Source organism: Pongo abelii, chromosome 3, assembly GCF_028885655.2.
Source record: "Pongo abelii isolate AG06213 chromosome 3, NHGRI_mPonAbe1-v2.0_pri, whole genome shotgun sequence".
NCBI classification, from domain to species: Eukaryota; Metazoa; Chordata; class Mammalia; order Primates; family Hominidae; genus Pongo; species Pongo abelii.
The window spans coordinates 191,815,779-191,842,868 of record NC_071988.2 but is presented as its reverse complement, the minus strand read 5'-3'; the positions used below and the strand labels follow the sequence as shown (position 1 = coordinate 191,842,868).

The 27,090-nt window shown below is 35.7% G+C and overlaps 1 protein-coding gene across 7 annotated transcripts in view; it reads right to left on the bottom strand.

Annotated features, from left to right (window-relative positions):
* The window catches only part of CLCN3 (chloride voltage-gated channel 3), a 104,956-nt gene that overhangs the window by 51,177 nt on the left and 26,689 nt on the right, over positions 1-27,090 (bottom strand). For 2 of the 7 annotated variants that reach the window (XM_054553359.2, XM_009240448.4), the window contains exon 1: positions 10,063-14,687. In XM_054553359.2, coding sequence (XP_054409334.1) covers positions 10,063-10,141 — 79 coding nt within the window. In that variant the 5' untranslated portion in view covers positions 10,142-14,687. 7 annotated transcript variants of the gene reach the window in all.

Below are 27,090 nucleotides of genomic sequence, written 5' to 3'. Positions count from 1 at the left end.
ATTAGAAAAACCTACTTTAAATTTCATATGGAACCAAAAAAGGCCTGTATGGCCAAGACAATCCTAAGCAAAAACAACAAAGCTGGAGGCATCATACTACCTGACTTCAAACTATACTACACGGCTACAGTAACCAAAACAGCATAGTACTGGTACCAAAACACATATACAGACCAACAGAACAGAACAAAGACCGCAGAAATAACACCACACATCTACAATTTATTTAATAAATGGTGCTGGGAAAACTGGCTATCCATATGCAGAAAACTGGAACTGGACCCCTTCCTTACACCTTATACAAAAATTAACTCAAGATCGATTTGAGGCTTAAATGTAAAACCCAAAACCATGAAAACCTAGGCAATACCATTCAGGACATAGGCACTGGCAAAGACTTCATGACTGAAACACCAAAAGCAATGGCAATAAAAGCCAAAATTGACAAATAGGATCTAATTAAACTAAAGAGCTTCTGCACAGTAAAAGAAACTATCATCAGAATGAACAGGCAACCTACAGAATGGGAGAAAATTTTTGCAATCTATCCATCTGACAAAGGTCTAATATCCAGAATCTACAAGGAACTTAAACAAATGTACAAGAAAAAAACAAACAACCCCATCAAAAAGTGGGCAAAGTATATGAACAGACACTTCTCTGTTCATAAAAAGGAGACATTTATGCGGCCAACAAACATACAAAAAGACTAATTCTTAATAGTCAAAACTTTTGAATTCAAAAGATGGGTCTCTGGGTTTCAAAAAGCTTTAAGTAAACAGGCTTAGGGGTTTCTGCAATAAGCCAGATGAAGAACCAACTTTACCTAACTACATGAGGATTGCTGGGGAGGAGAAAAAAGGGAATCAAGTAAATAAGAGGTTAGAACTATTAAACTGGTGACTGGCTTCAGCCTTTTATATTTTCTATAAGTGAGATACAGGTAAGATCATACTAGCCACACTTAAAAGTTGATTTTTTTCATTCATACTTCCTAAAAATTATTTCACATCATTAAATGCACATGCACATTTTCAGTGACTTCAGATAACTATATTTGTCGTAACATATTATAATTTATTCATTTTATTTTTTTAGAGATGGGGTCTTGCTCTGCCACCCAGGCTGGAAAGCAGTGGTGGAAACACAGCTCACTGTAGCCTCAAACCTAGGCTCAAGCAGTCATCCTGCCTCAGCCTCCCAAGTAGTTCGGACTGCAGGCAAGCACCACCACACCTGGCTACACACTACAATTTAAACAAATCTTCAGGTTGGTTTGCCATTATGAACATTATCTAACATATATGTATCTGCTCAGCTATCCTCTTTTCCAGTTAATTTTTACAATTTTAAGTCTTTTCTTATTCTCGACTTTTTCTCCAACCCCGCTACCAGATATTCAATACTAATAACCAGGTATATTTTCAAACTTAAAATAATCATATTATCCATTTATTATCCTCACATTAGGGTTATTATTTATGTAACGGAACCTGACTGTTTTGCCCACTTGGTATCTCCTTCCCCTTCTTCCTATAACAGAACCCAATTATTTTAAGGAAACTTCTGTCCCTCACTGCATGCAGTCCTGGTGAAGGTATCAATCAAGGTACCTTCTCCTCCCTAGCTAAAGAAAACGCACAGATCCAGGTTAGACCAATCAAACTGTGGCTCCTAGAAATGTAAATCTTGAGCACAGTATTAATCGGAACCAATTAATTTTAACAGCTGAATCTTCAAGAGGACTTACGATAATTCCATAGTTTCTGCTACCTAAATATCCAGATAAGTATGACCTGAAAGTTAGTAGCTTCCAAGTTTAAGACAAAAAAAAAAAATCAAAAACTTTTTTGGAGGGCTGACTACCAGATGCCAGTGACTACTATTCTACTACCTAACTCTACTATCTCCTGGCTGAAAAACAGTAACAAAAAAGACGGGAAAAAGATCACTTTTCTTCCAGGTGGCCTAGTAGAGAAATTCCATGACTTTACTGCACTTTGAGGTCAGAAAGACCTAGAGTCAAATTCCAGCCCTGCCTCCCGTTAGTCCTGTGATCCAGCACAAGTTACTTATTACCCTCTTTGAGTACCTTGGTTTTCTTACCCACTTCTACTAGAGTATTGTATGTGGACTGGAGATAAATTATGTAAAACATTTAATACTATACTTGCCAAATAGTAGAAAAACAATAAACACAAGCTATTATTTCTGCTCAAATATTTGGGTATTTAAAATTTCATCAGGAAAGCCAGGTATAGTGGTGCACACCCGTAGTCCCAGATAATCAGGACGCTGTGGCAGGAGGCTATATCGTTTGAGCCCAGGAGTTCAAGGCAGCCTGGGAAACATAGTGAGATCTCATCTCTATTTAAAAAATAAACAACAAACAAAAAACAACCCCCTCCCACACACACACTTCACCATGCTGCATTATATTACTCATATGACTAAGTTACAATATCGCTTAACCAAAAGACTAACAATATGACAAAGAAAGCAAAAAAAAAAAAAAAAAAAATGTCTGGCCGGGCGCGGTGGCTCACGCCTGTAATCTCAGAACTTTGGGAGGCTTAGGCAGGTGGATCACGAGGTCAGGAGTTCAAGAGCAGCCTGGCCAATATGGTGAAACCCCATCTCTACTAAAAATAAAAAAATCAGGTGGGCATAGTGGCATACGCCTGTAGTCCCAGCTACTCGGGAAGCTGAGGCAGCAGAATCACTTGAACCCTGGAGGTGGAGGTTGCAGTGAGCAGAGGTTGTGCCACTGCACTCCAACCTGGGCGACAGAGCAAGATCCATCTCAAAAAAAAAAAGAAAAAAAGTCATAAAAATTTGGACAATGAGTTCTTCTACAACTGTATATTGAGCAAAAATCCTGTATTTTTAACAGATAACTTAATTCATTATGCCTGGTATGGACACAGAAACAAATTCCTAAAATGCATCGTTCATGCATCTCATAGTTCAGATATTACCAATACTGAAATACCTCCAGCAAGCAGGAAAAATTATCCAATCGATGAACTAAAACTGGCTTGCAACTTTCTTGTAAACATAACTCTACTAAGAAGATTGTTTTGCCTTATTTTATTTTTTCCAGAGACAGGGAACTTTATAAAGATCAAGCACACCTATGGAAATACAAATCCATTATTTCCTAATATGTGCAATCTAAACATAAAGACTTAAATTTACCTGTAGGAAAATTATTTAAAATTATTCATTATTCTTTTTCCAACTGAGTAACAGCGGTTAAAAAGAAAAAAAAAGTACTCATTATTCTTTAAAGAAATATTTTTTCTAGTGAGGAAAGAATAGTCTTTTGAATAAATGATGCTGGGACAACTGGCTATTCACATGCAAAAGAATGAAACTGTACCCCTACCTCACACTATATATAAAAATTAACTAAAAATGGATCCTAGATCTAAAGAGCTAAAACTATAAAATACAGGAGTAAATTTTTGTGATCTTGAGTTAGGCAAGTTTTTTAGATATGACATCAATGCACAAGAGACAAAAATAAAAAAATAGATAAACTGAACTATATCAGAATTAAAATAATCTTTCCCATGCAGAGGCCACTGTTATCTAGCTCATGTCTAATAATAACAGTAAGAACAGCTAATTTTAATTCAGTAACTTAATGTGTGCCAGACATTGTTCTCAGGACATTACATATATTAGTTCATATAATCCTCACAACAACACAATGAGACAGGTATTATTATCTCCACTTTATAAATTTGGAAAACAAGGTGTCAAGAGTTAAACAGGCCCAAGGTCACACCGCTAGCAAGTAGTAGGACAGGGATTCAAACTCTAACACTTTGATTCTCAAGTCACTAAAATAATTTCATTGTTGGTTTACATGTATACTTTAAGAAATGTGGACAACCTTCTCTCAGAGTAGGTTAAGAACTATTACGTGATGCCTTCTCCCAAACACATATGTATATGCACTTAGCCTTTGGACAATAAATACAATCTTACCCTTCACCATCACCATCCCTCTTTGCCTTTGGTTGCAGTCCACTTTTTCCCATATTATTTAAAATGCTGCAATAGAAAATTGCAGAAGTGGTGAGCACTGCTTTGCTCCCAGCACTCACATCCTTATGCTTTAGCAGAAGTTTATGATAGTAGTGCATCCCCATTCTTGCCCTCAGTTGTTCCCGACATCTTATGCCACAGGAAGTGTACCTTTACCCTAGGTGTACTTACAAACAGGTTTTCAAACTTTTTTTCAGCTTTTGAAATGTTTTTCAAACACAAAGTGGAGAAATGTTTCTCACTGACATAGTATATAGATATGTACTTAAATAAAACCATAGTTTAGTAAACAATGCTTACTCTTACTAGTTGGTATATACTGATATCTTATTTTGTTTTTTAATCTTTCCTTTTAAAATACTGGTCACAATTCAACTGGTTTCATGATCAACATGTTAAAACTTGAAGTTTGACAAACACTGAACTAGAAAAATATAGGCATTAATAAAATTGTCTGCTTTCCCATAAATACAAATATAATTTTACCCACAAGCTTTCCACATATATTTGCTGAACTGAACTTAAAAAAAAAAAACAACACAACCTTAATTGCTGTGCCTTAAACTGAGCTTATTAGTAAATATCACAGTGACATTGGCAGGAGCCTAAGCCTTTTCTCAAAGGGGTTTATCCAAATAATAGTTTTACATGAAAAATGATGCACATAGTTATTTAATAAGAGTTACTTATTACCTCTGTGATCAACTCCAAAGATGTGAAATGGTGATCCTTGTCATTTAAGTTCATAATGCAGATTACTGTTACATAAGACACACATAAAACATATGAACCTTTTTAAAAAAAATTATGGAAGGAAGAGGCAGAAATCCAAAATACTATGTATTCCTTCACAACCTATTTGCTTCTGTATGTTAAGAGCAGGAAGTCTAGCCCCAGATGGTTTTTTTTTTTTCTCTCTCTGCAACCCTACTGATAAGAAATGGCCATCCTGGTAACGGAGGGGAAAGTAAACGTTATAAGTTGATAGTGGAAGTTCCAGAATGTTAGCAGACTCCAAATCAAAGACTAAAAAGGTAATGGCAAGAATAGTGCCTCACATTTAGCAGGTGGTCAATTAAATGTCTACTGGGTAAATAAATAGCATAAAAGAAGCATATGCTATTAAAATTTGTTCAGCCATTCAGTCATATTTAACTGTCTAAACTGCAAAGACTTGCAAGTTAATGCCAAATCCCAAAGAAGTTTACCAAAGATACACAACCAGGCAGCAGCAACACTAAGCCCATTACTCAATTCACTGTTTTCTTTTCTGTTCTGTTGCCACCTCAAAATAAAAAGCCACATCCTTAGTTAGAGATGATAAGGTGGATATTAAGACATCTGTGTAATTGGAAACAAGTTCCACGTTCAATTATTATATCTGCATATATGATGAGCTGTACAATACATGAATAAAAGATTTATAAAATTTGCTAAATTTCATATTTCATAAATTTATAAAATTTGTTAGAGAAACCAGAGTAAATCCATTTTATGACCTAATTAAAGTTGCAAAGGGCTACAAAGAAACCAGAAATTAAACGTATGTTAATTTAAAAACAAGAAAAAAAACCTTAAAGTACAATTTAAGCTACCAGTCTCCTGCATAAACACAAAGCAGAAACCTCGATGCTGGGAAAATAGCCAAAATTACAAACTTAATCAATGCAGCAGGAAATCTGTTCACACTTTGAAATCTTGATACAAAGCATTTCTGACAAGCCATGAGATGACATAAAATTAACCATACTAAAGTGTCAGCTATTTTTAGAAAATCAAGCTAGAGGTAGTAATATGAACCAGATTTTATTGAAGATTTGAAATTCAGATACTATGGGAAAAGTACATTTAAAAACAGGCTTTGTTTTATACTACTGTTGTACAAACAAGGAGTTTCTGACACCAAATAAAGAATCTTTAGTTGTTCCTTTAATTTACAGACACTTAGATGGATTAATTTTTAAGAGGTTTAATTTTCTAGTTGGATAAAATATTAGGGCCAATAAAAATATAATAAGTATCTGAATCCTAAAATCATTTTACAAAGAGCCTGCAGAATGTCCCTCTGGCAATAAGAATATAACACCTGGATTTTCAAATAATGTGCAAAAAATGATACTTTTCAGAGGGAAGAAAAAGGAACAAACCTCTATTATAATAGAAACCCAAAAAAGCTTTATTTAGATACACTGCTGGCTAATGAATGTCAAGAAATAATTTCAGGGAGAAACTTGAAAAAATAAGACCCCAAACTTTTATTTCAATGGCAAAGCTACCCTTTTGTGGTTTAAGCCCATCATTAGTCCTCTAGGATCTGCCACTCTTCCAACTTCCACCTTTCTATACAACCCTCTCTACTGACTCACAACAAAACTGCCTTTGTTGTACCAAAACTAATCCAAGAGCAACACACTAGGCATTTCTTCCTGTCATCACATTTACTCACTTTATTATATCCACCAGAAATGCCCTACTGAGTTCCCTTGTGTATGTGAGAACTGTCTACTTTGATAACACTTGTCAAAAGGAGACTAATCTCTTCTTCCCCTGAAGTCCCAATTTGGGACTTCAGGGGAAGAAGAGATTTCTATCATTTCTATCATTCACTAGAAATTTACTAACTTCCACAGGATTTTGTTTGTGTTTAAACTTCTTATGCCTCTACCAGACTTAAAACACAAGTTACTATGAAGATACGTGTAGTGAGAAGCAGTTTAGCCTCATGATTAAAGTATGAACCAAATATCTGGATGGAATTCTGACTTTTCCTTAACAATTCCTTACCTCAGTCTTGTCAACTAGAAAATGGGGATTATAATAGTACCTACTTCATAAACTTGTGATGAGGATTTAAATAATTTCATACACATAAAGCACTTAGAACAAGCCAGGCACAGTGGCTCGCACCTGTAATCTCAGCTACTTGGGAGGCCAAGGCAGGAGGGTTGCTTGAGCCCAGAAGTTGGAGACCAGCCTGGACAACATAGTGAGACTCTCCCTAAAAAAGAAATTTTTGTCTTTTAAATTAGCCAGGCAAGGTGTTGCATGCCTGCAGTTCCAGGTACCAAGGAGGGTGAGACAGAGGATCTAAGCCCAGTAGTTCAAGGCTGCGTTTGCTATAATCACTCCACTGCACTCCAGCCTGGGTGAAAGAGTGATACCTCTCTCTTAAGAAAAAAAAAAAAAAAACCCACTTAGGACAGTATCCAGCTAACAGGAAATTCTAATAAATATTAACTATTATTAATATTACTATTTTTATAATTCTTCACAGCACCTAGGAGTGCCATATGTGTGTATGTGTATGTATATATATATATATATATATATATATATATATATATATACTCACTCTGAATGAAACAATTAAATATTTAAATAATTGTTAAAGGCCCCTCATGGAGTAAATGGAGGCTCAGGCCCAAAAGATCAAATCCATTATAAAGGATTGGTAGAAGAAAGAAATTTGACCTCTAAAACTACTTAAACATCTTGAACAAATTGAGAGGAAAAAGTGTAAAACAGTCCAAATAAGCCAAGTCTTTTTTCCTGATAAAAAAGGAAGAGACATTTTGAGAGAGCTTGATTGTTTCTATATAGGAAATCTACCCCTAAAGATGGCTATTTCTGAAATGTCACCTTAATTTCTAATCTATCAATATCAATCTAGTATATCAAACTAATTCTAATTCGAATCTACTTATACTTCCAAACTTGACATTATTTACTTAAATAGGAAGCTTCACCATTTACCATCTCACCTTGAAAAGTAGTATTAAATTCAATTTACTCAACAAAGGGAATCCCTGGCTATAGCACTCAGGGATTTACTAAACAGATCCATGTTTACTTTATGGATATCCTTCACAATTTTATACTTTATCTGCCTCTTCACTATCAGCCTGAAGATCAGTTTTAATCATTATAGTTTTGTTCTTCCTCACAGGGAAGCTGATTCAGTTTTTTCAATTTGTTAGCTGCCTGTCTCCACCAATTCCATTGTGTTGACCCATGGCTACAACAGGTCATAAATTATGGACAACAAATAACATCTTACGCATAGACACTAGGATACTACAGTATGTTTAAGGTAATACAGTACAGTCACGCAAGCCTAATAACGCTACACATACACAATGTTACTTTCAAATAACAATGACTTATATTAATAGAATAAGTCTCATCAAGGGATAAAGAACCTATTTGAGCTGCCAAGAGTGGGACTGATTTAGATCCTAAGCAAGATTCTTAAAGGATTATTTATGAAAGTATAATAGAAATAAAAAGCTTACGTTTTGGTAATATCAGTAACCATGCCTACTCTCACATAAGTTTTGACTTATTTCTTATTATTTGCATATTTTACACTAAGACAGTCCATAAGTAAGTTCTGTCAAAGACTGTTAAGCTTCACAAAAGGAATTTAAATTTCTGAAGCCCAGGTATTCTGGTTTATCATCATTAACAACCAAATGTTGTAATGGCATGAGGAAAATATAGTCTGTCTTGTTTTACAGTTTAATTACTGATTAGAAAATAATGTGACATTTGAACAGTCACTATTCATTCACCTTGCTTCCTGTTTAAAGAAATCCTTACCAGAAAACTGATACTCAGAACATAGGAAATAGAATAACTTATGATCGTAACATTAAGAAAAAAAATTTAAAAAGCTCTGGGTGGTGTGATTACGAGAAACTATTTTTTCTTTATGCTTTTAGATATTTCTTCCAAATGTTCTAACATATACATATACACATATATCGAAATTTTATTAAGAAGTCAACTCTGTAAGAGAAAGCACAATATATGTAACATGATCCTTACACAGCTTTTCTCAAAATGTAAAAAGCAAGTTTTTACTAACTACAGAATGCTACAAGATAAATAACGCTACAACTGTTCAGACCCTAAAATAGTGTGTAGCAGACACAATGCAACCAACAGACATTTGTTGAATCCATTATAATGTTTATAGTGGAACTTAAAAAAAAAGTGTTATCAGAACACAAAGTATATTTTAAATAAAGCAGGCTAATTATATTAGAAAAAAATTATTACTTCCTTATATACTTACAAATAAAATTTTGGGTTAAATCATAAGGTGAGTTTATAATATCATGCAGTAATTCAAACTAATGTGGCTCAAAAATGAAGTCATATAAGCTAAGAGATTTTTCTTGAAGTTCAATTTTTTTCTAGGACAACAAATGTCAACCAGTCTGTTTTTCGAATAAGCAATTTAACAAAAATGAAAAAAAGGGTAGTAATTAACATGCAATTAATTTTAAGGAGACTGAGGAAGTGCCTGCCAAAAGATTTACAGGCATGCTGGGTGCTCTTCTGCTTTTCACAAACCAATAACTATTATTTTTTCTGACATTTAGTCAAATGTGTTTTATCATATCAAATTTCACAAGATACCTGTGGCAGACAATGTAGTATGTTACTCAGCCGAAATATATATTAAATAAGAAGTATTAATATGGAAATTATTCATCTTTACTGTCATTTTAAAATGTTCTAAAATGTAGGTAGAGCTTTTGCTATAAATTTACTTTGTGGTGTAAAATCTACATGGTAATTGGCAGCAGCTGAAATATAATGGTACATAGGCACCTGATTTCTCTGTGTAAATTAAAGGAAATGTAAGTTTTCTGAAGGAAGAAAAACATTATTTTTTAGGTGCCAACCAACACGACTTTAGTTGGCTGTAAAAGCAGATTAATTCATTTTCAGAGTTAGAAAGAAGATTTTCGTGCAGAAGATGGAGTCGGAGACCGACGTGATCTGAAGCAGTACTAATCTGCACAGATAAAACAATCAGGGATGGCTACATAACCATTCAGAAGGTTGCATTTTCCCCTTATTAACAACCCAGGGCAACTAAACAATGTACTGCAGTACATTGTTAAAGGACAAACGAGAACCAGTTTAAGCTAGAGGACCGCCCAGCCGCATGCAAAACATACCAACGGAGAATTCACAGCAAGGGGATGGTATTACCTCTTTTATGTAATTCCCTCAGGGGAATATTGTCTCCTCCCCCGTCATAAGGCAAATAAGGGTCGGAAGAAGCATCCATGATTAGAATTTTTAAAAAGAAGAAGAAAAAGAAAAAGAAAAGCTTGCTAGCTTAAAAAGAAAGTGACATTTCTTCCATCCCTGCTGCAGCAAGCAAGGGAGATGCCATATTTGATGAGGTTAGAACTGTAGTTCGACTCGCTGAAGCAACTGGGTTCTTCCACAGTGGATGATGTCATCAAAGGGAAATTATTGCAGCCTGGTTGCTAGTGGCTACAATCTAGCAAGGCTTAGAGGCGGCACAGCCTTCTTAATCAGGTCCTGCTACGTATGACGATGACTAAGCTCCAAGTATAACACACAAAACTGGTTTGAGAATTTTAAAGCAAAGCACTCACAATACAGCTTCTGTAGCATCAGTGGTAACTACAGTAAAACAATAGAAACATTATTTCTTTTGGTTTTAAGATAAATATAAAGGGCAAAAGTAATACAGAGACGTAAAAAGGAAATTTTGAATGCAGACAATGCCCTTTTTCATTTCTAATGTAGAAAAATGAGAGCAGCACTCTAGTAAGTTTGTGTGCTTTTACGAGAGAATGTACTAGTTTTATACAGTAATGTCATGTGAGTCATAGCCATAAAAAAAACTACAATATGCCAAAGGTTTCTCAAGAAACTTGGTTCTAAGTCTATTAAAAATAAAAAATAGTCTATAATATACAGCAGCCTTTCATTGAGGATTTAAAAACCAAATAAATGAAGAGTTGAATAGTGTTTTATCCCACTCACCAATCTCCTCCAGCAGCTTCTTGTTTCCTTTCTTGAAGGAACTAGCTAGTGAGACATTGTAGCTTTTGAGGAGAAAGAAAACTTATCAACATACGAAGTAACTTTACTATTGTGTGTGCCTAAACTACGCAAAAAAGAGGTTTACTAAGCAGAGGACTTTCCTATCTACTAGCTTCCTATTTTTATCTCATAAGGGTTTTGTGTTTTTAAAATAACTTTTAGCAAAATATGTCTCAAAGTGAGGTACTCAACTTTTCTAGAAATTGTTATAAAATTCAGAAATTGTCTCTTTAATAGAAATTTTTATGAAGTTCAGAAATAAAGCTACTTTCTTGTTTAAAACTGTCATTAAAAAAAAAGAACCACACAACGCTTACTGAAGATCAGAGTTCAACATTTTATAGCTACCTCTGAGAGGATTCCTCTAGACTGGGAGATTCTGCTCCTGAAATGCCTGTTACACAGTGTCACTAAACAACAACAACAACAAAAGGTGTTGTTCATTAGAAGCAATTCCGCAGAACTCAAGGGTTCTATAAAATTTGTTTTCCTAAAGTATTGAATGAGACAATCTCTAAGGTCCACTCGAACTGAAAGTGTTTATATGAAAATTGGAGATGAGAGAAGGAAAGAGGAAACTCAGAGGGCAGTAAAGAGAAGAGAGAAATTCTATTCAATTTGTGGAGTACTAAATTTTACTTATTTGGGGTCTTTTTAAAAAACTGTATAAGTTAAATCCAGTTTTTATATTTTAAATCTCAGATAAACAGAGCTTCTTATAAAATCTCACCTGGAATTTGGGAGACAGGGTTCCAGGAAAGGAATATAGACTAGAATTACTGCCACAGGAATATTCTGTCTTATCCTGATTCTAGCTATTAAAATTTTTGATAGGATAGTAGGTAATTTTTTTCTTTATTTTCTGTATTTTTCAAATATTCTTGGCAATTTTTTCTTCTATGCTCCTTCCTGCACACTGAGCCAATAATTTTTTTAAACAAGGAAAGCTTTGACAAAGGCTAATTGTACTAAATTAGCTCAATGTAAATTTGGGAGTTTGTGGTTCTTTTATATGTTCTACCACCATATAATTTTTCTAAATATATAATTGTATGGCATTTACAAAGGATTTTGTTTTTATACCATTCATGTTCTTATATGTCTTTACATAAAAAATGAAAATCTATCCACAAGTTTTCCCGGTATTTGTAGGCACTCTCTTAACTTGTTTTTCCTGATCTACAACTTGATCAGTCAGCACTCACTGATGGGGGAAATCCTCCCGGTAAAATAAATATTGACAATGCTTCATACTGTAAAAGTTTTGTAGCCATATTTGAATTATTTTTAAAGATAAACAATTGTGTGTATATATATCTATATAATTATATTTGTATAGAATTAAGTTTAGAATAAAACACATCAAGCCCTTAGCAATTGTTATCACTGAGACATAAGATAGAGAGGTTGGGGAGTACATTCAGTGTTTATATAATTCCACACTGTTTAAACAAATATATTACTTTAGTAATAATAAACCTAAAAATCTTTAAAACTTCAGAAGTAAACACATCTCTTGTGATTATGGGGTCCACAGCTGCCACTTTCTTAAAGTAAAAGAATCAGTACACAGGTTAAGTCCAATCACAATTTAGAAAAGCACAAGGTAGACTGGAAGGTGTGGCAAAAGAGGACTTTGACACACAAGAGGACTTTGACACAGACGTTTTATTACCAGACTAACAAACTGAATTACAATCAGGGTGGAGCCCAGATAGAGAGAGAGCAGAAGACAAATTCAAGAATTCCTAGGCATAGCTCTGGAAAAATGCTCAGGATGGAATTCTAAAGAATCAAAATCACAAATAGCACACATGAAGGCATCAAAATTCAAAAGGAGAAGTTATTTTTACTTTCGAACGCACCCTTGATTGTAATCTCAACTTGATGTGGAAATCTGGATAAATCACAACCTCTCTGGGATGTCTCTGCATCTACAAACCAGGAAGGCAGAATAGATGACAATAATATTTTAAGAGTGCTACCTTTAAGCCCCTTATAACAGTAATGATCTGAGAAATCTACAATATTAGAAGTACTTAAATTTTAAAATAAAAACAAATTTTAAACAACTTTTTTGCCTTTAAATCTATCAACTTATAGAAAATACAGGAGCAGAGAAACATGTTAAATGATAGCTCAAAAATGTAATCAGGAAAAAACCAAACTAGGAAACAAATGACCTGTTTTCTTCGACAAATACAATTTAGTAAGGAAAAAGGGAGAGAGGGAAACCTACAGAATTTTTTTAAAAAGACTTAAAAGATACAGCAATACAATTTTTTAAGAAACAAGTGGGGAAATGGGAAACACAAGATATTTGATTTTAAGGAATTATTCATATTTTAAAATAATGACCTTTAAAAGAATCTTAATCTTTTAGAAATACACAATATACATGTATATCTACCTACCTATATAAATGACACAATGTTTCAGATTTATTACAACATAATTGAGGGAGCAGAAATGAAACAAAATTGGCTATGAATTGATAATTATTTAAAGTAAGTGACCAGGATGAAAAGGTACACAATATTCTTCTCCATATGTTTCAATGTTTTAAAATTTCTTCCATAATGAAAAGATTTTTTATTTGTATTTATTAGAGACAGGGTCTCTACTCCAATGTCCCAGCTGGAGTACAGTGGCATGATCATAGCTCACTGAAGCTTCGACCTCCTAGCTCGAGCAATCCTCTCACCTCAGCCTCCCCAATAGCAGGGAATACACACGTGTGTGCCACCATGCCTGGCTAATTTTTTAATTTCTTTTTTTGTAGAGACAGGTCTTACAACGTTGTCCAGGCCCACCCAACACTGTCCACTGCACCAAGCCAAAAAGATTTTTAAAAGAATGCTTATAAATAAAATCACTTACATGAGATAAACATTAATAAAAAATTACAACCTTTACCCCTCTAATTAACAGAAGCAGGTTAAAAACTGTAGTTTACAATCCATCAGTATGGTTGTAATATGGTTTGGATCTGTATCCTCACCCAAATCTCATGTTGAATTGTAATCCCCAATGTTGGAGGCGGGGCCTGGAGGGAGGTGACTGGATCATGGGGTGGAGCCTACATGAAAGGTTTAGCACCATCCACGTGGTGCTATCTCATTATAGAGTACTCATGAGATCTGGTTCTTTAAAAGTGTGTAGCTTCTCCCTCACTGCCCTCCTTGCTCTTGCTCTGGCCATGTAAGACATGCTAGCTTCTCCTTCATCTTCCACCATTAATGTAAGTTTCCTGAGGCCTCCCCAGAAGACGCTATGCTTCCTGTACAGCGTGCAGAACTGTGAGCCAATTACATCTCTTTTCTTTATAAATTACCCAGTCTCACATATTTCTTTATAGCATCATGAGAAGGGACTAATACAGGCTGCTTTAAGTTTACATTTGGACACACTATATGGCACTAAACCTTAACTTGCATTGTCAGTCATTCTCCGAATCAAAATGCATCAGAGAAAAAAAAAAAGATACAGCAAAGCTTTCCTGGGGGACAATCAATAAACTACACAATTAGTTGTAAAGTTATTAAAGCCCTAAAGAAAGAAGAGGTGGAAATTCTTAAAACTGACAAGCCAGAAAATAAATGGAAAAAACAAAATGGTTTTATAATATTCATACCTCATAAACCTAAGAAGTTTTAGTTTCCAATATAGCTATCTGGTTACCCAAATGACATATCACAGGAATAAAAATATGAAGAGTTTGCTTTCACAGACATCACAAAATTGGCCCAGGCATGGCGGCTCACGCCTATAATCCCAGCACTCTGGAGGCTGAGGCAGGAGGATCACTTGAAGCCAGGAATTCAAGACCAGACTGGGCAACATAGGGAGATTCCCGTCTCTACAAAAAAGTTTTAAAAATTAGCTGGGCATAGTGGCACATGCCTGTGGTCCTACCTACTCAGGAGGCTGAAGTAGGAGGATCACTTGGGCCCTGGAGGTCAAGGCTGCAGTGAGTCATGATTGCACTACTGCACTTCGGCCTGGGCAACAGAGCAAGACCCCATCTTAGAAACAAAAACAAAAAACATCACACGATGATTAATTTTTCAAAATCAGAACCAAACCCGGCAAACCTGTTTTAATGCCTAAATAATTCCTTTTGAAGGAATTTCTCAAATATATTCAGGCATGAACATAAGCTAATATAAAGACTAAGCAAAAAAAGATTTTAAGAGTTCTAAATTTTAGAAATATTTAAATCCAAATATGCCACTATTTATGTTAAGTGTAACCAAACTAAATGCTCCAATTAGAAAATAAATGCTACCTAATTGGATTTGAAAGTTCAACTATATAGTTCAAGAGTTTCAACAAAACACACAGATGCAGAAAGACTGAAAGTAAAGAGGATAAAAACTGTATAGTATGTAAACTCTAATCCAAAGAATATTGGGAGTTATATTAATATCAAAGTAGATTGTAAGATAAAAACTATAATTAGAAATAGAGTTATTTAAAAAATAAAAGTGGTTCAACTCACCAGGAAGATATAACCTAATAACATAAGATCAAAGTATATAAAGCAAAAATTGACAGAATGACAAGAAGCAGTAGATAAATGTGCAAATACAGTGAAAATTTTTTAAATACTTAATAGAAACAAACAAGAAGAATAATCAGTAAAGAAACAGTATTTTAATGGATTAACAAACTTTACCTAATGGACATGGAGAGAACACCATAACCAAAAACTTCACATTATGGACTCTTATAGCATACATGGAACATTTACAAAAGTTGACTTTTTTTCTGGGCCACAATGCAAGTTGCAAAAAATTTCAACACACTGAAATTACATAATGCATATTCCCGGACTGCAATGCAATAATGTCATAAATAATTAAAAACAGCCAGAAATTCCTCATGTGTTGGAAATTATAAACTGCACTTCTAAATAATCTATAGCCCAAAGTAGACTCATTATAAACGTTAAAAATGATTTTTAAATAGTGATAATAAAAAAGGCATATGGCATAGAAATAAAACAGTATCTGAAAAAAAATTTATAGCTTTAAATGCACTTAAAGGAAAAGGCAGCTTAACTGAGGAGCTAACCATCCAGTTCAAGAAATTAGAAAAAAAACTCATCAAAATAAACTCAAAGAAAGTAGAAGGAAATAAGATCAGAAATTAATGAAACAGAAAAGAAATACATAATAGAAAAGAACAAAAAAGGCAAATCAATTCATTGGAAAAACTAATGATTGATAAATCTACAGTGACACAGATGAAGATGGGGGAGGGCAAGGGGAGAGAAAGGAGAACAAGAGACAGGAAGAAGGGAAAGGAGGAGGGAAGGAGAGGAGGGAATAGGAGAAAGGAAAGGAGACGGAGAAGAAGAATTGGGAAAAAGAGAAGAAAAAGACACATAACCATTATCAGGATGAAAAACCCATAGTACAAAATGGGGAGTCTAGAAATAGGCCCTCCTATATATAATGAGCCCTTCATATATATATCAGAGGTGGCACTGTACAAGAGTGGGTAAAAAAATTGTTTTCTAGTAATTGATGTTGGGACAACTGGCTATCTGATATGGTTTGGTTGTTTTGTCCCCTCCAAATCTCATGTTGAAATGCGATTTCCAATGTTAGAAGTGGGCTTAGTGGGAAGTGTTTGTTTCATGGAGGTGGACCCTTCATGAATGGCTTGGTGCCCTCGCCATGGTAATGAGTGAGTTCTTGCTCTGTTAGTTCACAACAAAGCTGGTTGTTTAAAGGAGCCCAGCATCTCTCTCATGCTGCCTCTCTCACCATGTGACACGCCTGCTTCCATTTCAGCTTCTATCATGATTGGAAGCTTCCTGAGGCCCTTACCAGAAGCAAATGCCAGCACTATGCTTCTTATACAGCATGCACGACCTCTTTTCTTTCCCTTTTTTTTTTTTTTTTGAGACGGAGTCTCACTGTCACCCAGCCTGGAATGCAGTGGCATGATCTAGGCTCACTGCAACCTCCACCCTCTGGGTTCAAGTGATTCTCCTGCCTCAGCCTCCTGAGTAGGTGGGATTACAGGCACCCACCACCATGCCTGACTAATTTTTTGTATTTTTAGTACAGACAGGGTTTTATCATATTGGCCAGGCTGGTTTCGAATTCTTGACCTCAGGTGATCCACCTACTTGGGCCTCCCAAAGTGCAGGGATTACAGGCTTGAGCCACCGCACCCGGCCAACCTCTTTTCTTTATAAATTATCCGGCCTCAAGTATTCCTTTACAGCAATGCAAAACAGACTAACACACTATCTATATGGGAAAAAAATGAATACACTCTAACACATACACACACACACATATACAAATCAGATGACTACAGAACTAAATGTAAACGGCAAAGCTCTTACAAAATAATATAGAAAAATGTCTTCATAACATCAGGGTAGGGACGTTTTTTAAAATTAAGACACAAAAAGCCTTGGCCATAAAGCAAAAGATTAACACATAGGACCACATTACAACTAAGAATATTTGTTCATAATTTGTCCATTAAAAGAGTGAAAGGCACTCCATAGAAGATAGCTATAACACATTTACCCAACAACTTCTACAAATCTGTAAGATAGACACTCCAATAGAAAAACGAGTAAATGACCCAAACAGGTACTCTGAAAAGGATTTCCAAATAGACATGAAAAGATGCTACATCTCTTTGACTACAAAGAAAATGCAAATTAAAACCACAATCAAAATCCATACATAGCTAGCACACTGACAAAATTAAAAGTGTGACAATATCAAGTGGTTAGTGAATGTGAAGCAATGGAAGCTCTCATACATTCTTGTTCTGAATGTATACTGAAACACTACTGTGGAAAACATGACCTATGACCCAACAAGTTCACATCCAGGACAAATAAAATTTGTGCACCTAAGGACCTAAGTACCACACAAGTACATGCATAATATTCAAAGTAGCATTGTTAGTAACCACCAAAACCTGTTAGGAGCTTCAAGATCCATCAAAAGTAAAATGAATAGGTAAACTGTAGTAAATTCATTTTTTAAAAAATGATAGAGCAACCACACAGCTACTACCTGCAACAACATGCCTGATTCTTGAAAGCCACATTGTGTGAAACCAAGAAACAAAGGCATATACACTATATGATTCCATTTACTTAACTTTCAAAAACAGGCAATGCTAAATTATATACTTCTTTTTTCAACACACCATTTCTGGCTTGAATGAATTATATTCTTAAGGATGCATACTTAGATGAGCAAACCATAAAGTAAAGCAAGAAAGTGATTAGACAAAGAGAAAATAGTATTTACCTTCAGAGGCAAAGGAAGGGTTGTGATTAGGAACGTACGCAGGAGGCTTCTGGAATATGGTTATGCTTTATTTTCTTAACCTGAGTGGGCTACAAAGATGCTTGCTTTGTAATAACTAATTAAACTACACAATTATGTTTTATGCATTTTCTGATGTGTTATGTCACAATTCAGAAGTCTTTAAGTTAAAAACATATCCTAAGTATCTCTAATTCTATTAATATCTAATGTGGATTTCTTCTTTTTTTCCCTACCTAAACCCTTCTAGTTTAATCTTATTTACAGTCTCAATCAGTTGTAGGTAACAAATTTCATAAGCATCTAAACTGACTTTAATGTGTTCTAAGGTGCTGCTTTTTCCAAGGAATTTCCTCTGTATTTCAGAACTGTGTAAAATAGGTCCATAGACTTCTTATTATTTTATGTATAATCAATCTTCTGTATCCAGGGATTCTACATCTGTGGTTTCCACATATGTGGATTCAACCAACTATGGCTTGAAAATATTTGGGAAAAAAATGGATGGTTTTTCTGTACTGAACATGAACAGGCTTCTTCTTCTTGTCATGATTCCCTGAGCAATACAGTAGCACAACTATTTACACATTTACATTTTATCAGGTATCATAAGTAATCTACAGAAAATTTAAAGTATATAAGAGGATGTGTGTAGGTGATATGCAAATACTATGTCATTTTATATAGGGGACTTGAAAATCCATGCATTTTGGTACCTGAGGGGCTCCTGGAGCCAAACTCTCACAAATACCAAGAAATGACTATATTTATACTTCAGCTTATGATTTTACATGTTTAGCACATAACTCCTCCAGCCCTTTTCAACTGAAATTCTTAACCAGAACCACAACACAAAACATGAAGCTTGAAAATTTTCTCAATTCTCCTAAGGACAGTTCATAGGTAATATTCTACATGCACAGAAGAAAAGTTAATTTGTCACATCATGATATTAGGGTGAGAAAGGTAGAGTGAAGAGGTAATCATTTTAGTTAACTTTCTTTGAAATTTTTTTAAGAAGAAAAATTTTTTTTGCAGTGCAATGACAATAATTAAGGTGGTTTAAGTGAGGTATAAACCACCAGTTTCTGTATATTATAAAATTAAGCTGATTTCTTTCCAATGACCTTTCTGATGATATCTATCCAGTACTCGATTGACTTTCCACTGGCATCTTAGGCTAATTTTATCAAGGCATCAGTTTATTATTAATACCAACTTCTTTCCTAGTTCATTAGTAACATCCTGAATTACAGCATTTCATAAACTTAGTATGAGTTTGTCTTCCCTAAATGCATTACCTTACTCTTATATAAACACACAAATTTGGGCAGTCTCCTACTCCCTCATATAATAGGTTAACTAAGTTGCTCTGGCTGAAGCAGTCTGGAGACACAGGTGTAGAAATGTTTACAAAGTAGTTGGCAACAGAATGTGAAGTCTCAAATGTATTAAGAACATGACCCTGCTTAGAATAAATATCAGATGAACTTTAGAATTATTTGTTTATTTCTAAAAATAATTCAGAGTAGAGCATTTAAAAGAGCTTTGACCTTTTCCCAACAGACAGACATTAAATGGTAGCAGTGTTATGTTAACTTCATTTAAGAATTTCTTATAAAAACTCTGCCAAAGATTTACAACATAACCACCATTCTATACTTTCTAAACTGGCTTAAGAATATATGTTGTCAAACTTGACTTTAGAGTCAAATGTCTTACTCATTAGAATACTACCAATGTTATTGGAAAATGCCAGATAAAACAATAAAACTAAAATCAACTTGTCATCTACTGAAGACAATATGCGCACACATAACCTTTGAAACTCTGTAGCAAAGCCAAATTCTTCTAACTAAGAATACTTTTCTTGGAGCTATACCACAACTTTATACTGTTGGAAATTTTTCTGTGCTTATAAATCTACATACGAGAATACTGTGTTTCCTAAAACTCCTTTCCTGGATTGTTTTATTAATGTTTTCTACCAGCAGTTAATATCAAACAAAGAGCTTCGTTATTCTTATTCACAGAAAGAACCAACTCAACTGTTTTATCAGCACTCAGACTTTATCTTTAGCAACAATTCCACCACTCATTTTTTTTTTTTCTTAGATAGGGTCTCGCTCTGTCACCCAGGCTGGATGGAGTCCAGTGGCATGATCACGGCTCACTGCAGCCTTAACTTCCCAGGCTCCAGTAACGGTCACGTCCCAGCCTCCCAAGTAGCTGGGACTACAGCTGTGCACCACCATGCCCCAGCTAATTTTTATATTTTTTGTAGAGACAAGGCCTTGCCATGTTGCCCAGACTGGTCTCAAGCAATCTGCCCGCTTCGGCCTCCCAAAGTGCTGGGATTATAGGCATGAGCCACCGCGCCCAGCCTTTCACCACTAATTTTCAAAACATCATATTCACTACACATTAACAGATGTTTTATTTCTGCGAACTGAAAATACATTTGTGTATCTGATTATTATGCAACCATTAAAAATGATTAAGCTCTTGCACCATAAGGCAGTGTTTTATATATTAAAAACTCTCTGCCTTATAAATGGCACTACCAACTGCATGTGCTAGAAATACAGAACATTTGTCCTTATATTCCCTCATTCTACATCAAAACAATCAGTATATCTGGCTGATTTTACTCCTAAATCTATTTTGAATCTCTCTACTCTCTATCACTATCTAGACACTATATCCTAGACACTATAATTTCTTTTCTGAACTATGATATTTACCTCCATACTCTCACCACCTAACTGTCCATCTGCCCACATGGCCTCTGAATGATCTTTTTAAATTACAAAGTTTGTATGATTCCCTTGATTCAAAAATCTTCAGTGGTTTCCCACCACTCTTGGGGAAAAGTACCAAAAACTTTACATGTATTATTTAGATCTTGCTTAGCTACCTCTTCAGCCTCAGTCCCTCCCTTTCTAGTTATCATTCTCTGCACTCCAGACATTTTATCTCTAACGCTCCAAGCTCCTTCCCTCTGCCTGCAACTGCACCTGTACAAGCTCCTAGCACCTCCAATGCCCTGCTTCCTTCTTTCACATGCCTGACTTGTATTCGTTTTTCAGTTCTCATCTTAAATAATACATTTTCAATTTTGATTTCCCCACTTATATGTTCTCACATTCATACTTTTTTTTTTTTTTTTAGAATATTCTCACTTTATCACCCAGGCTGGAATGCAGTGGCACCATCTCGGCTTACTGCAACCTCTGCCTCCTGGATTCAAGCGACTCTCGTGCCTCAGTCTCCCGAGTAGCTGGGATTACAGGTGTGCACCACCACACCTGGCTAATTTTTGTATTTTTAGTAGAGACAGGGTTTAGTCACGTTGCCTGGGCTGGTCTCGAACTCCTGGCTTCAAGTGATCCTCTATCTCGGCTTCCCAAAGTGCTGGGATTATAGGCATAAGCCACTGTGCCTGGCTGACATTCATACTTCTTTACAGCCCTTATTGTATCACAGTTGAAACTTTTTTTGTGAGATTGTTTAATAGTACTCTCTATCACTAGAGTATAAGCCCCATAAGAGAAAGACACATCATTCTTCTTCACTGCTCTATCATTAGCACCTACCAAGATGTCTGGTCCACAAAGGAGTCTAATAATTATTTGCTGAGTGAAATACACATAGAATTAAGTCTAGAAAAAAACATATCCAAATAATCAGTTATCTCTGGGTGGTAGGATTATGGGTAGTTTTCATTTTCTACCTTATATTTTTCATCATTCATATTTTCTACAATAAGCACATTTTGCTTTTATTATTTAAAAGTTAACTCTTTCCAGCCCATTTTAAAAAATAAACTTCATTTTGGAATAATTTTAGATTTATGAAAGTTGCAAAGATAGTACAGAGATATCCCAAATACCTCTCATTCATAGTTTCCCCAATTGTTAACACGTTACATTTCCATGATACATTTGTCAAAACTAAGAAACTGACATTTGTATATTATTATTAAGTAAACTCCAGACTTTACATAGATTTCAGCACCTTTTCCATGAGTGTCCTCTTTCTATTCCAGGTCCCAATACAGGATCCACATTGCATTTAGCTATCTTGTCTCTAAACTCCTTTGGTCTTAGTTTTTCAGTCTTTGCTAGTTTTCATGATCTTGACTAGTCAGGTATCCTGTAAAATGTCATCCAGTCTAAGCTCATCAGTTGCTTTTCTTGTGATTAGACTAGGATTATGGGTCTTTGGAAACACTATCACAAAGGTGACATGCTCTTCTTGTCACATATCAAGAGTACATGATATCTATGATTTATCTCTGGTGATATTAATGTTCACTATTTGGCTAAGATAGTGTTTTCCAGGTTTTTTCCTACTCTATTCTTTGGAAGTAAGTCACTAAGTCCAGTCCACCCTCAAGGGAGGTAGGAATTAAGCTTCTCCTCCATAGAATGGAATGGGTACATAAATTATTTGATGGGAGATTTGTCTCTTTTGCCTCATATTTATTCAATCCTTTATGTCAACTTATATCCTTTATATCATATATATGGGATTATTTTATACTTTGAGTTATAATTCATGCTACATTATTTTTGTTGCTCAAATTTTTCCAGCTTTGACCCTTGGGAGCTTCTTCAGGTAAGTTCCTGTGTTCCTTTGATGTGCCCCCATCCTTTGTTTTATGAGTACTTCTTCACTCCTGGTACTACAAGACACTCTGGCCACATCTTGTATTTCTACTCTCTCAGTCCTAGACTCTGCCATTTCTCCTAGGCAATCCAAGTCATTACTAAGACCTAAAGTTAACCATATAATATTTTTTTTTTCTTGAGATGGGGTCTTGCTCCGTCACCCAGGCTGGAGTGCAGTGGCTGATCTCAGCTAACTGCAGCCTTGACTTCCCCAGGCTCAAGTGATCTTCCCATCTCAGCCTCCTGCATATTGAAGACCACAGACAAGCACCACCATGTCCAGCTAATTTTTCTATTTTTTGTAGAGACAGGGTTTCGCCATATTGCCCAGGCTGGTCTCGAATTCCTGGGATCAAGAGATCCACCCACCTCAGCCTCCCAAAGTGTTGGCATTACAGGCGTGAGCCACCATGCCCAGTCAACCATATAAGATTTTTATGAACCCAGGATAATCTATCTGAATGTCATGATGTAGGTAATCTGTTTGATAGCTGCAGAAAGTATAAGTAAGTTTAAACTTTGGGCACTCAGGCCAAAATTATCATAAAGGACTCTCATATATAATATTAAATAGCAACACTTTCATCATTTCTTCTACCATATTCTTTTGTTTCCAAAACTAATCTGAATCAGGTAGGTAGAATAGATATGTTTCCCTTCATTTTTTAGATGAGAAAATCTAAAACGGTGTGATGATACTGACTAATGTCAGGCAGGTAGCCATTTTCCTCTGTGGTTTTCTCCTGGCTTTCTATTCTATCCCTATTTCCTTCTGGATTACACTACCATTTTGGTGGGCCCTTATGCAATACAGTTTAACAATATAGATAAGTGGCTTATATCCTGCTACTCTACTGAATAACCCGCCAGTTTAGTGTCCAGCTAAACCAAAACTTTATAGAACTGTATTAGTTCAGTAATTTAAAAGGTCTGGGCACTGTGGCTCATGCCTATAATCCCAGCATGTTGGAAGGCCGAGGGGGGCAGATCATTTGAGGTCAAGAATTCGAGACCAGCCTGGCCAACACAGCAAAACCCATCTCTACTGAAAAAAAAAAAAAAGTATAAAAACTTAGCTGGGCATGGTGGCACATGCCTGTAGTCCCAGCTACTCGGGAGGCTGAGGCACGAGAATCACTTCAACACTCCACCTGGGAGGCAGAGGTCGTAGTGAGCCAAAGTATCGCCAGGGCACTCTAGCCTGAATGACAGAGTGAGACTCTGTCTCAAAAATAATAATTAAAAAGGAAAAAAGACTCCTAAAAGGTATAAAATATGAGCAGTGAATATGTTGAATGGATGACTATTTTACAAAGAAGTAAACTCTTAACGAGCTCCTACTCTATGCATGCCATTTGTAAGAAGGAAGGATAAAATAAACAGTATATATGGCTGCCCATTATATATGAATATCCCTTCCCCACAAAACTTGGAAATAGAAAAAAATAAGAATGCTCATCAAGAGTTAAACTATGTAATCAAAACGTAATGGATCAGCTCTAAGATAGTTCTATGTACATAGGAAAATAAATTACTTACAAACTAACAGAAATTACTAGGATAATTTTACTGAAAAAAAATGTGTTGCTCAATTTAGGAGGAGGACAGGCTATAAACAAGTAAGACAAATACAGATAAAGTCAAGAATGCAAGCACAATAGAAGCAACACCCAGTTTACTACATATGAGGGGCCCTTAACTTTAACTGAGTAGTAAGGTAAGGCTTACTAAAGGGACTGAGGGCTAATTTAAGAAGCAAAGTACAAGTAGTACTTTAGCACTACTTGGTATTGGAATACTATTAGTATTCTAGACAAAGGACCATGTATGAAGACCTGGAAAAATGACAGCCAGGCACAAGCTCAAAGCTAACGTTTACAAGGGCCAGGGCAATAGTACAACAGAAGTCCCAATTACCATATGGACAAAATATTTAGTTATACATCAAGTTTAAACTATTAATATGTTCTATCCTATATACAAATATACCTTGGAATGACCTGGAAGTTTAAATTCAGTTTTATAATTCTGCAGCCGAATTGCTGACAATTTGGAAAATACTAAAAGTATAAAGAAAAATTATAAATCCCCAAATTCCATCATGAAGAAAAAGCACATTATTTTGGTGTATTTTCCTCCAATGTTTTTTCTGTGTGTGTATGTAATATTTGAAGAGAATTGGGAAATCATATATGTAGATTTTACCCTTTTTATATAAACCCTTCACTCTTAAAGTTTTTAATACAATATAACAAGTCACCTTATTCATGTACCCAGTGTGCAATCACTCCATCTCCAGATATTTAATCACAAAGTCCATTTTAACATGAAAGGTAACATATTTACAGGTTCTAGGAATTCGGGTGTGGGGAGGGCCATTATTAAGCAGACCATAACATTCTTTGTCTTGTTCATTGTATTGGCCTTTCATTTATAGTACAAAAGCAATAGTGAGGAAGACAGCTTGATATCTAGCATAAATCAAAACAGTGGCACCAAAATTTACTAGAAGTTGTTGTATTGGCCAGGCACGGTGGCTCACGCCTGTAATCCCAACACTTTGGGAGGCTGAGGCGGGCGGATCACTTGAAATTAGGAGTTCAAGACTAGCCTGGCCATCTCTACTAAAAAGACAAAAATTATCCAGGCATGGTGGTGTACATCTGTAATCCCAGCTACTCGGGAGGCCAAAGCACAAGAATTGCTTGAACCCGGGAGGCGGAGGTTGCAGTGAGCCAAGATCATGCTCCGGCCTGGGCAACACAGCAAGACTCCATCTCAAAAAAAAAAAAAGAAAAAAAAAAGCAGTTGTTATATTTTTCACCAACATGAATTTGCAGAAAACAAAAGCCTGTTTCACTTCCAAATGTTCTTGATAAAACAGTAAGTATTCATTTTATTAAATCACAACTCTTGAGTACACATCTTTTTAATATTCTGTGTAACAAAGTAGAAGGAACGAACAGAACACTTTCGCTCATACTGTTGTACAATGTTCCGTCCTGAGGAAAAGCACTTATCTGAATATTTGAGTTGTGAGCCGAACGTTTTTCATGGTACACCATTTTTCTTTGAAAGAAAAACTGACACACTCACTTTGGTTATTTAGGCTAAAGATTTTGCCAGACATTTTCTCAACCTGTCTTTTCAAGTAAAACAACTGACAGTATATTGTTGCCAATAAAAAAATTTGAGCTCTCAAGCAAAAACCAAATTTTGGAAAACTTGTATTCACCACTGTGAGCCAGGCAGCTTCCCAACACTTTGGAAGGCCAAGATGGGAGGATCACTTGAGCCCAGGAGTTCGACATCAGCCTGAGCAACATAGTGAGATATCCCATCTCTACAAAAAAATTAAAAATTAGCTGGGTGTGGTAGTATATGCCTATAGTCCCAGCTACTTGGGAGGCTGAGGTGAGAGGATCACTCGAGTCCACGGAGGTCGAGGCTGCAGTGAGCTGTGATCATGCCACTGCACCCCAGCCTGGATGACAGAATGAGACCCTGAATTTTTTTAAAAAAATTATTTTAAGGCCAGGCGCAGTGGTGCACGCCTGTAATCCTAACACTTTGGGAGGCCAAGGCGGGTGGATAACCTGAGGTCAGGAGTTTGAGACCAGCTTGACTAACATGGTGAAACCCCGTCTCTACTAAATACAAAAAATTAGCCAGGCATGGTGGTACGTGCCTGTAATCCCAGCTACTTGGGAGGCTGAAGCAGGAGAATCGCTTGAACCTAGGAGGCAGAGGTTGCAGTGAGCAGAGATTGCGCCATTGCACTCCAGCTTGGGCAACAAGAGCAAAACTCTGTCTCAAAAATATATATATATTATTTTGAATGAAGACTCCTGACTTTGCCCATTGGCATAGCCTTTACTTTTCATTAAGAGGACTTCTGGTGGCTTCTATTCAGTCTTACATTCAGCTGGGCTGTGTTCTATTGCTAAAGAAAAACTAGCTAAATGTAAATAATATACTCTTTTATAATATAGCTCTGTTATAATTCTAAAATCACTGTTACCTAATATATATCAAACCTCAGAAAAAATACACATTGATGACCTCCTGAAACTCTCTATACAGTCCATCTATTCGAAGATACTCTAAAATACACCTATGAATCCTGCCAGAACATCACAAATAATCAATGTTTATACTATATAATAATGGTG